Source organism: Pyrus communis, chromosome 3 (genome assembly GCF_041283825.1).
Source record: "Pyrus communis isolate YQ-2024b chromosome 3, ASM4128382v1, whole genome shotgun sequence".
In the NCBI taxonomy this organism is placed as follows: Eukaryota; Viridiplantae; Streptophyta; class Magnoliopsida; order Rosales; family Rosaceae; genus Pyrus; species Pyrus communis.
Window position 1 is genome coordinate 17,917,788 of NC_142567.1, and position 14,397 is coordinate 17,932,184.

Sequence of the window (14,397 nt, forward strand, 5' to 3'; positions counted from 1 at the left end):
AACCACAGCTTAGCAGAGGCATAAACGTCATCATGAATAACTGATCAAACTAAACAAAGTGGAACATAATCATTGATTTCAGTGATTAGAAATTACGAACAATGATTCCATGATGAATGCATGCATGTTCCCACATTCCCACCTCTATTCTCGTTAATCTATACTCCAAAACACACAAGGCCTCACACGTCCCATACCATGCTTTGGACTAGATTGTCTCGTTATATGAACTATCACCCATGATACATATTCATTCACTTTCCATTTTTCTTTCAAGTCACAATGTCCTTCTCTTGGTCGCCAAGTTGTACCTCACCAAAAGATCGTCTTTTCCGCCCATCAATTAGGCTTACCAGAAACCTTGGTCCATATTAGAGTTGGATCCATCTTTCCAATACATAGTACTTCCAATGTTCATGGCACAAGCCCATGTAACTCCCACGACTCATGCCTCTCATCATTGAAATGCATGATATGGATTCCGTCACGTATATGCATGCCATATTTACTTGAAGAATAATATCAAGAATAGTTCTATAACATTCTCAGCAGTTTATGTCCAAGAATAGTAAGTGGTCAAACCAACCATTCTAATTACCAAACAAACATAAGCACATCAATTCTCACAAATTAACAAGAATGAGTTACAATTCACAAAGTGTTGTAAAATCGATGGTGTGTGTGCAGTGGAATAAATAAAACAAGACACAAATTTTACGAGGTTCCTCTACAGTCACTGTGACTGGAGTACGTCCTCGGGCAGCAGTAGTGCTTTCATTATAATTTGGAATAATAAGAGTACAAAGATAACTCTATTTATTCTCTCCTCTCCTCTTCCTCTCTTTCTTTCTCTGCTCTTTTTCTTTTTTCTCTTTTTTCTTTTCTGTTACATGAAAACATATGGAGTGCTCTATTTATAGAGCAACTCCATATTGATGCATTAACTGCATGTTGAAATTTGTAACGCGTCTTCTGACAGCACAATTCATTTTCCACTTTCATTTTCTACAAATGGAACTGTGGGCATTCATTGCCCATGAGACTTTTCAACACTCCCCCTTGGATGCCCACATATCAACATGAGTTGCCTCGTTAAGATCTCGATCTATTTTTGGATGCTCCCCCTTGATGAGTATCTCCCCCTGATTTCAAATTATTTAGGCTGATCATTCATCCTGCTGCTTTAGTCTTTTAGCGGTGATAGTTGCCGAATAAGGTGTTTCACTTGTTAACTTTCCACATACTTGTTCTTGAACTGGGTTGGAGGGCCTTCTGCTAAACTTCCTCCAAAGGTCTGAATTTACCTATTTTATCTGGAGCTGAATTTGATTCAAGGGTGGTGGACACTTATTCTTGAATCGGACTTGTGATTTCTTCAAAGGCCGTCTAGGTTTGATCTTGAATGAAATTGAACCATGAGGAGCTGCATGTGACAAGTGATCTTAGACTTTGTCGGGGATGAACTGACATGTGTTTGTTGTGGTTGTCTCCACATGCTTCAATGTATCATTTTCACTTGCCTTACTTGCTCCCCTTGCAGAAGTGGTATTTTCCTTATGCAGGTTTGGCATCTTCTCGTGTAGTATTTGTCCTCTGATACAGGAGTGGGATGCAAACCTGGTATTTGAATGGACCATCACTTCTTGGTGGCAACGCAAGTTTGAGTGGAGGTTCCGACATATTGCTTTCTTTATCCTTGTCTTGGCAGGTAAGAACAAGGACAAAGGAAAGGACAGGGAGATTGCATGATATGAGATACTCTTGCTCTCATCCCTGATGATATGAGATACTCTTACTCTGGTGTGACTTGTTTGTAGATGTATTTTCAGAGAGGAAGAAAACTGAGTATTTCGAGATACTTTGTGAAAGATGCATTCTCGGAGATGAGGAAGAGTTAAATATTTTTCAGTTCTGCCTTGCCATGGAGGACAGAGATTGACATATATATGGATTTCCCAATAGCAGGTAGTAGTGCTGTGTCTTTACTCTTGTCAGCAACTGTGGTGTAATTAGAACAGTAAGATTCACGCGTTTTCAACTTTATCAGAGATCCTTGACAAAGTTGCACGTGATATCCAAGAGCTGAGATTGCGTCTGTGAAATGTTGACAGAAGTCATGCAGGGAAATCCGGCTTTTGAAATTCGAAAATCGGTGTCTCTTCGATTTTTGAATAAGTGGTCCTGTTGCCCCTCCTTTTATAGAGATATCAATTTTGTTCAGAAACACTCAGAAAATTGTTGCCTGCAGAAATTTCCCTTTCTTGCACTTCTGAGATTTTATCTGACTTCCTTCATCATTTCTGAAAATGGCTTGCCCATCTAACATTTGCTTAGATTTGAGTCTCAGGATTGATACAGACGAGCAGCGTCAGGATAACATATGGCGCCCGTCCTTCTCATCTTCTAATGGTCCTCTTACGGTTGGGGACTCTGTGATGAAGGATAACATAACTGCTACAGTGGTAGCCAGGAATCTTCTCACTCCAAAGGACAACAGAATCCTTTCAAACCGGTCTGATGAGGCGGCCGTTCAAGACTCATTGGCTCTCAGTGTTCAATGTGCGGGCTCTGTATCCAATATGGGCCAGCGCTTACTTGCTCGAACTCACCAAGTTGAATCATTAATGGCTGAGGTTGCAAGTCTTAAGCAAGAGATTAGAGGGCTCAAGCATGAGAATAAAGTGTTACACATGCTTGCAAATAATTACTCTACGAGCATGAAAAGAAAGCTCGACCAGCTACTGGAATCCGAAGGTCGGACTCAAAATGACAATCGGGGGTTCGAGTCTTTATTCCAAAGACATCCATTGTCTTAGCTGTCTGGAGTTTCACCAAGTATTAAGACTCCAAATAATCAACTTCTGGTGTCTTCCCCTTCTGGGGTACTTCCGAGTACTGAGGCTTCACATGAGTAACCTTTGTGAAGGTTCCTTTCTATTTGTTTGTTTTAACTCATGTATATGTAATTTCTCGGAGATATTATATAAGCTTTATTTCATTCAGTGTATTGTGTTAAATACAATAAAGCAAATACTTCACTAAGATGTGGTACTTCTGGACCAAATATCAATTTATCTTTACCCCTCGCGAAGATAAATGATTATTCTCAGTATCTAAATCATTTGAGTATTCAACTCATAATCTTTAATCCATATGATTTTTTAATGTCATAAACATCATGGATAAGATTCGTGTTGGCATATTGTTCGATTCTGCAGTTCGAGACAATATTTCTCTCAACACTTTATAATCTTTCTTGACTCTTCAGGAGTCCCAATTTAATATCATCAACTCTTGCAAGAGATTTTAGTATGTTGCAACAATACCATAATGGAAGTATTTACTAAGGCAATTTATATCATCCATTGGTATTGAGTACATATTTCATGTTTTACCCTTCCGGGGTTTTCTTCAAGCAATTTGAATCCTTCAGGGATTTTCTACATTTCATGACACATTTTCCTTTAGAATTTATACAGAGCAATTTGCTTCCATGTATATTTGAGGGATTTATTTATGGAGATATTATGTGGGCGACTCATAACCCTTCATATATAATTCTTCATTCATATGAACTCGTTTCCAACCCTGTGTCTTATCATATGAGTGTATTTCACGGTATTACAAATGCCCATATGTAACCTTCTATGTTCAACATCTTTTGGCTATTTGTATTGTATCCAAGTATATAGGTCTATTTTTCCACGTTCTTACAAAATTATAATGGATTTGCCTTTATCCATTTTTAGCCCATAATTTTGTTGATGGAAAAAAAAAACGGGACTCAATATCACCACAGCTCATTGATGAATTTAGTAGCTACTGGTAAAAACCAAAATTACCATTGGTTATCATCAATCTGTGATCCCACATTCTCATGTGCATGCGCATGCATAAAAGTTTTTCATTTCTTTTGGATATCCATTGCCTCTTCAAGGGCATTACACTATCTCTTCCAGGATAGTTATAATTTAGAGAATGCGGATCATAACCTCCTTTTGAGCGTTATAGAGCTTGGATTTTAATCTCCACTTCGGGAGTTGAGTCATTAGAACCTATACGTCTATCATGCTTCATGCATGAGACATCAATATTCCCATGTCCGCGGATTGACCTTTTCGGGACAAGTATCCTTGCAACAACTGTCATGCGTCTGACCTGCGATAGTTATGCAATAGTTCAGTAGTGCCATATTCTTCTTCTTTCGAAGGACTGAACCTTTTGAGTCTGAGGGTCTGCCACGCTTCAGGCGTGCAACAGATAAATTATTTGCTGCCATATTATTTTGTCTAACAGGGACATTAATTCTTGTAGGCACATTTGCAGTAAGCATATGTGATTTTATCACTTTCGTTTCATCATTAAATGCATCATTCAATTATTCTCACTTCGTTTGTATATTGATTGCTTCATGAATCAAAATAAGACAAATTCTCTTCGTTCTTCTGGAACGGTTTTTTCTTATCATTCTTCTGGAATGATATTTGTTCATCGTTCTTCTGAAACGAAGTTATTTTCTTCCCCTAACGGCGGGAAAATTGTCTTATCAAAATGACAGTCCGCAAACCACGCGGTAAATATATCCCCAGTCAAGGGTTTTAAATATTGAATGATAGATGATGTCCAACATCAATGCCTAATCCGCAATGATGCTTCATTTCAGTATGTTGTGGCAGTGCAATAGGCACATAGATAACACAACCAAAAACTCGTAAATGTATAATGTTTGGCTGGTTCCCAAACACGAGTTGTACTAAGAAGTATTGATGGTTGTCAACAGGTCTCAACCAAATCAATAATGTATCATGTAAAATGACATGTACCCATGTAAAAACTGGCAATTTTATTTTCATCAGCAGAACGCGGGTAATCAATTTCATCCGCTTAATAAATGCTTCTGCTAAACCATTTTTGAGGATGGACATAAGGAACTTCTGGTCCTTATTTAATAGTCTGTAGACTAAGATTCTTATGGCTTTTATTGTAATTAAGTTGAGGCACTGCGGCACTTCAAACTTAAGGTACTTATCAAGGAACTTCATGTCCTGATCCTTTTGTTTGATGGAACTTCAGGTCCAATCATTTTTATTTGATGAGGATCAAGAAACTGCAGGTTCTGATCTGATCAAGGAACTTCGGGTCCAGTATGTACTCATCGTAACAAAAAGAAGTACAATAAATAAATTAAAGCAATAGGCGGTAATTCCAGCCATAATGAATAAATTGCATTTAAGTAAATAAAGCTTGTGACAATGGCTTTAATTTAGCACCATTAACATAAATCAAAACTTAAAGCAGTAGGCGGTAAAACCGTCCATGATAAATAAATTGATTTAAAGGAAATAGAACTTGTGAAAGGGTTTTAAACCAACACCAATTCACATAAATAACAAAAAGTATCATACCTCCTTTTATTTATTATTTTTCTTTCTTTTTGTCAGCACTTATTCAAACCTTACTTTTCTTATTTCTGTAGCATGGTGCCATGCACCAACAGAAACCATTTATGTCATTTTGACTAAATGGTGTCATGCACCATTCTCAACCATTCAAATCCAAAATATATATATATATATATATATATATATATATTTTGTTAGGTTGCAGTCAACATCTCCCTTTTTTTTCCTCTGTCTCTGCCAATCTCGAAACGCAGGACCTGTTGGGTAGTTATGGAGGTTGCTCAAAATTCAATTCAATCCAAAAAACGCTACCAGAGGCTGGCGTGGTTCTTGCATGACCCAGGGAACATGTCATCGTTAAACAAGAACCTCCTTACAGAGACATATATGACAGTGGGGTTGACGAAGGCACAAGAGAGGGAGGTCTGTGTGGATTCATTCTTGCCATCACCATCTCAAACAACCAAGTATTCATGGGAGTTCTCAAGATCCGTCGAAAACAACGTGATCTGGGTTTCCAAGTCTGATGAGATTCTTCTGGATCTCTGGAAACCAGTTGTCAAGTACGAGTTTTCTCATCTCGTGACGACTTCAGGTCGTAAATTTCAATTTTTCACCGGAATTCGGTGGGGCGCTTCTGGCGCAGTGGGAGAGACGAAAAATGGACATACCTTTTATTCTGTGAGATTTTAGATGACTGAGGTGAGAGGTGGATAGTGCTTTACCGGATTTATGGCGTTATGCTTTCCACTGACATGAGAGCTTTTCGTGCTGATAACGTGTTGTAAAATCGATGGTGTGTGTGCAGTGGAATAAATAAAACAAGACACAAATTTTACGAGGTTCCTCTACAGTCACTGTGACTGGAGTACGTCCTCGGGCAGCAGTAGTGCTTTCATTATAATTTGGAATAATAAGAGTACAAAGATAACTCTATTTATTCTCTCCTCTCCTCTTCCTCTCTTTCTTTCTCTGCTCTTTTTCTTTTTTCTCTTTTTTCTTTTCTGTTACATGAAAACATATGGAGTGCTCTATTTATAGAGCAACTCCATATTGATGCATTAACTGCATGTTGAAATTTGTAACGCGTCTTCTGACAGCACAATTCATTTTCCACTTTCATTTTCTACAAATGGAACTGTGGGCATTCATTGCCCATGAGACTTTTCAACACAAAGCTTAATAAGGCCAAACATTTAATCATTATAGAGGCCCCCAAGAACCCCTACCTTGATTCCAGTTATAGAATAGTTCCACATTACTTTCATACTAGTCAAAACATCAATCCAGCTCGTGCATCCCCATTAATGTATAAAGCGTCACTACAGCATTCAAGTATCATTGTCCCAAAATGAAGACCCTGAAGAAGCCATTTGTATATACAAGTCATAATCAAAACCAGATAACAACACAGGAAACTTGATAGTTGATACAGATTTGCATAGAGATTTAAGAAATTGGAAATATGCAAAGAAACATTATGCAACAAAGGGTTTAAAACTAACAGTTAATAATAATGAAAACCATAGTCATACTTTTACAAAATACTAATGACTCGGATTAAACTTGGGCAAATTGATTCCTATTAATCGAACTGAAGGTGTAGACAAACTATCAATCGAACTGGCGAGTCTACTTGATTATGGCCACGAGCAGAGTGAAATTTCTCACAGCCTCTCTGAGCCCGTAAAGGGTGGATAATCGTGATTTACCACCAGTTGTCCCCCTTTAAAAAAAAAAAAAAATTAAAAGAAGAAATAATAAGAACTCGTTAAATAAACCAAAATCCTTGTATACATAAGGGAGCTAGGGGTAAGCCATTGGGTGCGTATAACTGGGGTTTACGGTACGACTTATAGGGAGGAGAAAGCATTGTTTTGGGATTGGACGAAGACTCATTTTAGCCCTTCTACTGTTCCATGCTGTGTGGTGGAGACTTTAATGAGTTTATTTGGGATCATGAAAAATCTGGTGGAGCAGTTGTCCTATACAACCAGCCCCAGTATCTGGCAAATTTTCTGCACTCGGAGGAGTTGTTGGATCTTGATTTCAATGGGCCATCTTTCACTTGGAGAGGTAATAGACATGGGGAATGGGTGGAGGAGAGGCTAAATAGGGGGCTGATAAATCAATTCTGGCATGAATCTTGGCCGAATACGACGGTTACCCACAGCACTGTTTTGGGTTCAGACCACTGCCCGATTATTATCCAGTGTAATCCCAGGAGAATTGCAGGCCAAAAGCTATTCCGCTTTGAAGCTCTTTGGGCTAAGGAGGAGGAATGCAAAAGATTGGTGCAAACTTGCTGGGAACGCCCTTGCCATGGCCATGCTTTGGATAGATGGCAGAAAAGGATCAATGATTGTCGGTCGTGGCTAATCAACTGGAGTCGAAGAAAGTTCAAAAAGAAGGGCATGGAAATTGAGGAGCTCCTATCTCAGCTTGGGGAGCTTTAAAAAAATTGGGGAGCGAATGTTGATGAGATAAAGGAGAAGTCAAAGTTGATTGATAGGCTATGGGAACAAGAGGAAACTTTCTGGAAACAACGGTCTAGGGTCAATTGGCTTCGAGAAGGTGATGCTAATACTAATTTTTCCACCAATCAACCATGCAAGGGCGGAGAAGAAATCAGGTGCTAAAAATTAAACTGGAAGATGGCAGTTGGGAGGACCACCCAAGTACGGTGAGGAAAACCATATATGATTATTTCATAAACCTATTCACATCCTCGGGAACAAGGGAGCGGGGACCAATATTGGAGTGTGTTCCTTTGTCTGTTACTGAAAGTATGAATGAGTCCTTGGTGTTGCCGATGTCTGATGAGGAAATTAAAGAAGCTACAATGGAAATGGGAGGTCTTAAGGCGCCGAGGCCAGATGGCTTTCAAGGAGTATTTTATCATTCCTTCTAGGAGAGTATTCGGGATGAGGTTAATGAATTGATCCGGGTGCTAAGGAATGGGGAGGTTGGCCTATGTAGGCTTAACGATACTCATCTTGTATTAATCCCAAAAATGCCGAACCCGGAATCGGTATCGCAGTTTCGCCTGATCAGTCTATGCAACTATTCTTATAGATCCTTGATAAGGTGTTGGCGAATAGACTTAAACCATTGTTTCCATATTTGATTTCTCCCATGCAGATTGCATTTGTAGGGGGAAGACAAATTCAAGATAATGTGGGGATTGCTCATGAACTTCTCCATTTCCTCAAGCTCCGGAAAGCACGAACCAAGTTTGAGCTTGACATTAAGCTTAACATGCATAAAGCATACGATCGAGTGGAATAGGATTTTCTAGATACGGTTATGGAAAAGATGGGCCTTACTTCTAGATGGCATCAACTTATCATGGGGTGTGTGAGCTCCGTGAATTTTGCTGTCATTCTTAATAGGCAACCAGGGAACAAATTCGCTCCATCAAGAGGTCTCAGACAAGGTGATCCTTTATCTCCATATTTGTTTTTACTAGTCAGTGATGTTTTCTCCAAGATGATACAAATGGCAGTGGAACGGAAGTTTTTGGAGGGATTGAGGATGAACCAGTATGGTCCAGTTATATTTCGTATTTTCTTTGTTGATGACACACTTATTTTTTTGAAGGCTAATAGACTGAATTGTTGCAATCTGGTGAAAATAATTAACGAATACTGTACGGCATCGGGCCAAGTAGTTAATCTTCAAAAATCATGTGTTTTCTTTGGAGCCAATACTCCGATAGACGTGTCCAAAGAGTTGGGAAGAGTTCTTAATATGCAAGTGGTTTCCGATCCAATGACTTATCTTGGTGTTCCAGCTATGTGGGGTCGTTCAAAGAGGCAAGGTTTAGCTTATGTTAAGGATAGGATTTTGAGAAATCTACAAGGGTGGAAGCAAAGCACTCTCTCTCAAGCGGGCAAAAAGTTGTTAATAAAAGTTGTTGCCCAAGCTATTCCAGCATATCCAATGAATTTATTAAAGTTTCTTGTGGCAGTATGTAATGAATTGGAGTCTACTCTATGTCATCCGGGTTTTGGTGGGGACAAGCTGGTGGAGAGCGGAAAATTCATTGGGTGTCCAAAGACATTTTGGGTCTACCGAAACAAGATGGAGGTATGGGCCTCTGGAATTTTAATGATTTTAACGATGCTTTACTTGCCAAACAGTGTTAGCGGATAATTCATAACCCAAACTCCTTGTGGGCTTTAATCCTAAAAGCCAAATACTTTCCGCACTGCTTTTTCTTTGAGGCGCAACTGGGGAGCACTTAATGCTAGGGCCCCATTGGCAAATTATGGATGGGTGTACTGTGCAATTGTGGGTGGATAGGTGGCTGCTTTCCTTGCCGTTGGGTCATCCCTCGCCAAGTGGAATGGTGTCGGTTACTAAGGACACTCGAGTGGCCTCTTTCATTAACCTTTCTTCCTGATAGTGGGACATCAATTCTCTTCAACTATTCTTTTCGATGGAGGAGCAGAATGCTATTTTGGAGACGCATCTTGGGGATCCCAGGAGGAATGATAGACATGTCTAGCCATCTACAAAGAATGGTTTGTATTCGGTTAAAATCGGGTACCACTAGGCTAGGTCACGACACTGCTTCCCGAATGGTCAGCGTCCCTCATCTTCCAATTCTTCCCTAGGTCATATTTGGAAGATTGTTTGGAAGTTAAACACCCCGCTAAAGCTTCGTAACTTTATGTGGAGAACATTGCATAGATCTATGGCAACGATGGAGAATTTATTTAAAAGAAAAATCTGCTCCCTCCTTGATGTGTCACATATGCAATTGCCATGATGAGTCTGTTGAACACCTATTGTTATTATGTCCATGGTTGGAAACTATATGGTTTGGTGGGGTGCTCAATTATAAAGTGGACAGGAATGGTGTTACTTCTTGGGCGGATTGGCTTTATTCCAGTGCATCGCGTCAGTTTGGGTCTAAGCAAGATCAAACGTGTTTACTTTCTTATCTTGCTTTTAGTTGTTAGAATATATGGAAGGCAAGATGCAACTTTCTGTTCAATCAAAAAGCAATCAATCCTACCTAGGTTCTCCTTGCTATAACAAATTATGCAGCTGTTTTCTTTGAAGCCAATCGGGCTTATCCTTCATTGGTGATTGCTTCCAGCACGGCTGCTCCAATGGCGCATTGGTCCCGCTCGTCTTATCCATATTTGAAAGTGAACCTAGATGCTAGTTGGGAGGAGTCGCCAAGGAATGGTTTTGTGGGGATTGTGATGCGTGATGCGGAGGGCCAATTTGTGGTTGCGGCTCGGTATGCAATCAAGGCTCTTGATGTGGCAACGGCGGAGGCTATAGCTATTATGCGGGGATGTGAGCTGGCTATTGCTTTGGGTGATGGTTGAATTTGACTCTAAGAAGTCAATTTCTTCCTTATCAACTTCGTTAGAAACTAGCTGATGGGAAGCCTTTCCTACCTTGGCGAAAGTTCTGAGGTTAGGGGACTCTTTCCAGGGCTGTCGCTGATCTTGGGTCCCAAGATTAGCCAATTTGGCGGCGGACAGGTTAGCTAGCGTAGCAATCCAGAGATGTGTAATGTAACATGGGTCAATCGACCTCCATCTTCATTGGTTTTGTTTTAGTTTGCCTTGTCCCCCTTAATCTTTTATGGCAGTAGGGCAATGCTTGAACTCGGTTCTAGCATCTTCACTCCTTACCCCTATTTGCTGCTTGGTTTTTTTGTTGGACAGTTGTTGCCTGCCTCGGTGTAGGCTTCCTTATACTGTTTTGGCATCTTTGCTCTGGTAATTTTATTCCTAGTTTCCAAAGAAATAAAAAAAAAACAATTTCCCCAAATCAATGAGCTAGAAATCATGCATACAGAAACAAAAGCTGTCAATTTGCCCAAACCATGCCCAATTAATATTCTTCCTTTCCAAAACATCAGTAAGGAAATAAAGACCCAACAGCTTTACATGTAAAAACCTTGAATTGACAGCACATTAGAATCCATTTAAGCATGCTAAAACGAAATCAGAAAAACAGATGATAGGTGACGAACAGTCTACGTTCGTACCTGATTTTCTGAAGCTGTGCTAATCAAATTGACTTGAAATTTGTATATCTTCTAGTACTCGAATAGGGGAACAACTTTCGAGAAGAACACTTTTCAATTTGAGCTACAGAAGATAGAGTTTAGTGCACTGAACAGGTCTGACGAGTTTTTGGCACTTTTCAATTTGGATGTCTTCTTTGCCACACCCACATGAGCAATCGTAACCTAAACATGCTCAATTTATGATTAGAAAGTACCTCATCAATGTTTTCTTTAAGTGAGAGCAACAACACTAGTAACATGCTCAATGCTAATAAAACGCTAAACCACATGCTTATTCTTGTCCACTTAACGCAATACAATAGTCATTTGTCTTTTGTTGATGCGTCACGAGATTCATCAATCAAAAGAAAGAACAATGAAGTACCAATGTCTTTAGTAATAGCTTTGATGGTCTCAGTTGCACAAGCATTTAAAATGTCCTTTTTAATATGGGCTGATGAATGTTACGATGAATTTGATTGGGAAGTACAATGGCAAAAAAAAAAAAGGAGACTCACTAGCTCGTTATCTAATCCGAATTGGTGAAATGATGGAATCCGTAAAAATTATTCAACAAACCCTGGAAGGAATTCCAAGGGGACCCTATGAATTTAGAAATACGATACTTTGATATAGAAAGAAATCCAGAATGGAATGATTTTGAATATTGATTTATTAGTAAAAAGCCATCTATTGCATTTGAATTGCTGAAACAAGAACTTTATGTGAGAGTTGAAGCCCGCCAGGTTTTATCACTTTGCAAATTCATAAGGGATCATAGTAGTTTTCCTTGGAGATGGAAAATCCGCCCGCCAGGTTTTATCACTTTGCAAATTCTTTTGTGGTTAGTTAAAAGAATGAAATTGGCTAATATTATGACGAGTAAAACAAATATCATTATGGGAGAAGTTGATCGTTGAAATGATAATTGATACATCGGAAGTACAAGATATCAATTCTTTTTTCTAGATTAGAATTTTTAAAAGTGGTTTATGGAATTATATGGGTTTGAGTTTCCATGCTTTCTTAAATGTTCATACGAAATGCTAGCCCTTGTCTTAGAAGAAAATTGACAACAATCGAGTGATGCATTCAACCTACAACATGAGTTACAAGTGTTTTTTTTTTTCTTCCAGTTAGAAAATCCTTCACCAACAAAGACAAAATGCAGCATCTTTTTCTACCCTATATTCCAACCAAGTAGGAAATTCATCAAACCAAGCAGAGTTGAATCGTATTGATGTCTCTCCATATTTCTTGTAAGAGAAATTATGGATTTTAGGTTGTTGAGGACTCTTCATATTTAATCTCGAATATTAAGATTGTAATCCAAAACTCAAATTCGCTTACAAGAAAAAGATGACGTTGTAGATACTTTTTTTTTTTTTTGAATAACATCTCCAATAAATGTTGACGTATAAGTTTACACCAATTAACATGGAGGGTTCACATGTAATTTGGAGAATTCGCTCTCTGCAAATAAAAATTAACATAGCTAAGCAGCACAAGCAATTAATACTAGCAATAAACAAAAATCTGATAACATAAAAGAGGCTTTTAAGTAATAAGAATTACCAGGATCAATAATAAACATGGTCTACTGAAATATAACAAATCAACTTGAATACAACTGATTATCCAAATTAAAACACTAAATTCTAAATTATAATACGAAAACAAATTAATGAAGTAACCTCATATAAAATACCTTGCGGGATAAAGTTTGTGTCAAAAATTGATACTTAATCAGTTGACCTCAAGATTCTGAAACCCCCAATTTTAAGTAATTGAGTTTAAGGTTAAAAGGGGATGAGAAGCAGACTATAAAGGACAAGAGGTTGCTTTGTGGTGGGGATGAGTTTTGTGGGAATTAGATTTTTTATTTTTTTTGGTTAATGGTAGAGAACATCCATTATACGAAGTCCATACGGACATATTACAAACTACAAAACCCTAAAACCGACATACAGAAAGGAAACGTTACTTATGCAAACAAAACATGAGTAAAAGTTTTTCACTGTTGCAATTACAAAATAGTGCATAAAGGATAAAATATAAAAGGGTTTCAACCCAAAAAAAAAAAAAAAAAAAAACTTTAACGAAAAGCTTCCAGTATTGTTCATTTTAATGAAAAACTGTATTTTACACTAAAAAATTAATCTTGATACTATTTACTTTACTCTTTATTTTGTCCTTACCTTTAAAACTAAAAATTTTCAAAATATTTTGATTAGTTTTTCTAAAAAAGAAAAACCTCCACAAAAGCCTAAAGGTAGCTAGTAAAGAAAACCCTAAAAACCTAAGTGGGAGATGACCTGTCGTAGCTGCCCAAAAACCAGAAGTGGCCGACAACCCACAGCACCAGTTCCGTAACACAACATAAGGAAACATGGGATTGTATTTGGAAAGTAAAATTCAATTTTTAACTATTTTTTTAATTGTCATGTTTATCACGTGAATTTTCTTTATATGCAATGTGTACATGTTTTTCCAGAGTGTGGCGGATGCAGCCCCCCAGCCCCATCCCCTCTAATTTCCTATGAACTAACAAAGCAACCAACCAGAGAGTAATTAAAGAAAGAGGAAAAGAGGGCGTGGAAATTCAAATGATGGAACGGACAACATATCCAAGGTAATGGAAGAACTATTGTTGAAGGATAATGTTAGAGAGACCAAAATTTTAAATCAAATTTGCAAACTAAATGATGTATCATCAATGTTGGAAAAGCTATGGAAAAACTGCTATATATTTTATTATAAACTATTAAATAACACACAATAGAATCTCTATAAATGCAAGAAAAATAAGAAATAGAGGAACCTTAAGAGATCGAGTCTAGAATTTGATTCTATAGCCTTAAGACAAGATTTCCCCTCAGTGGTGGCTCAAGGTTTGCGTTGACAAATGTCTCTCAGAATACAACGATCTTTCTCTTCGCGGAAGTAGCACTCCAATCC

General features: G+C 38.2%; 1 protein-coding gene across 1 annotated transcript; it reads left to right on the forward strand.

The window, feature by feature from the left end:
* The first annotated feature begins 7,321 nt into the window (after positions 1–7,321).
* Positions 7,322–7,858, forward strand: LOC137714384 (uncharacterized). Its single transcript, XM_068453616.2, has one exon. The coding sequence runs from the start codon at positions 7,322–7,324 to the stop codon at positions 7,856–7,858; it is 537 nt and encodes a 178-aa protein (XP_068309717.2).
* The last annotated feature ends 6,539 nt before the right edge of the window (positions 7,859–14,397 follow it).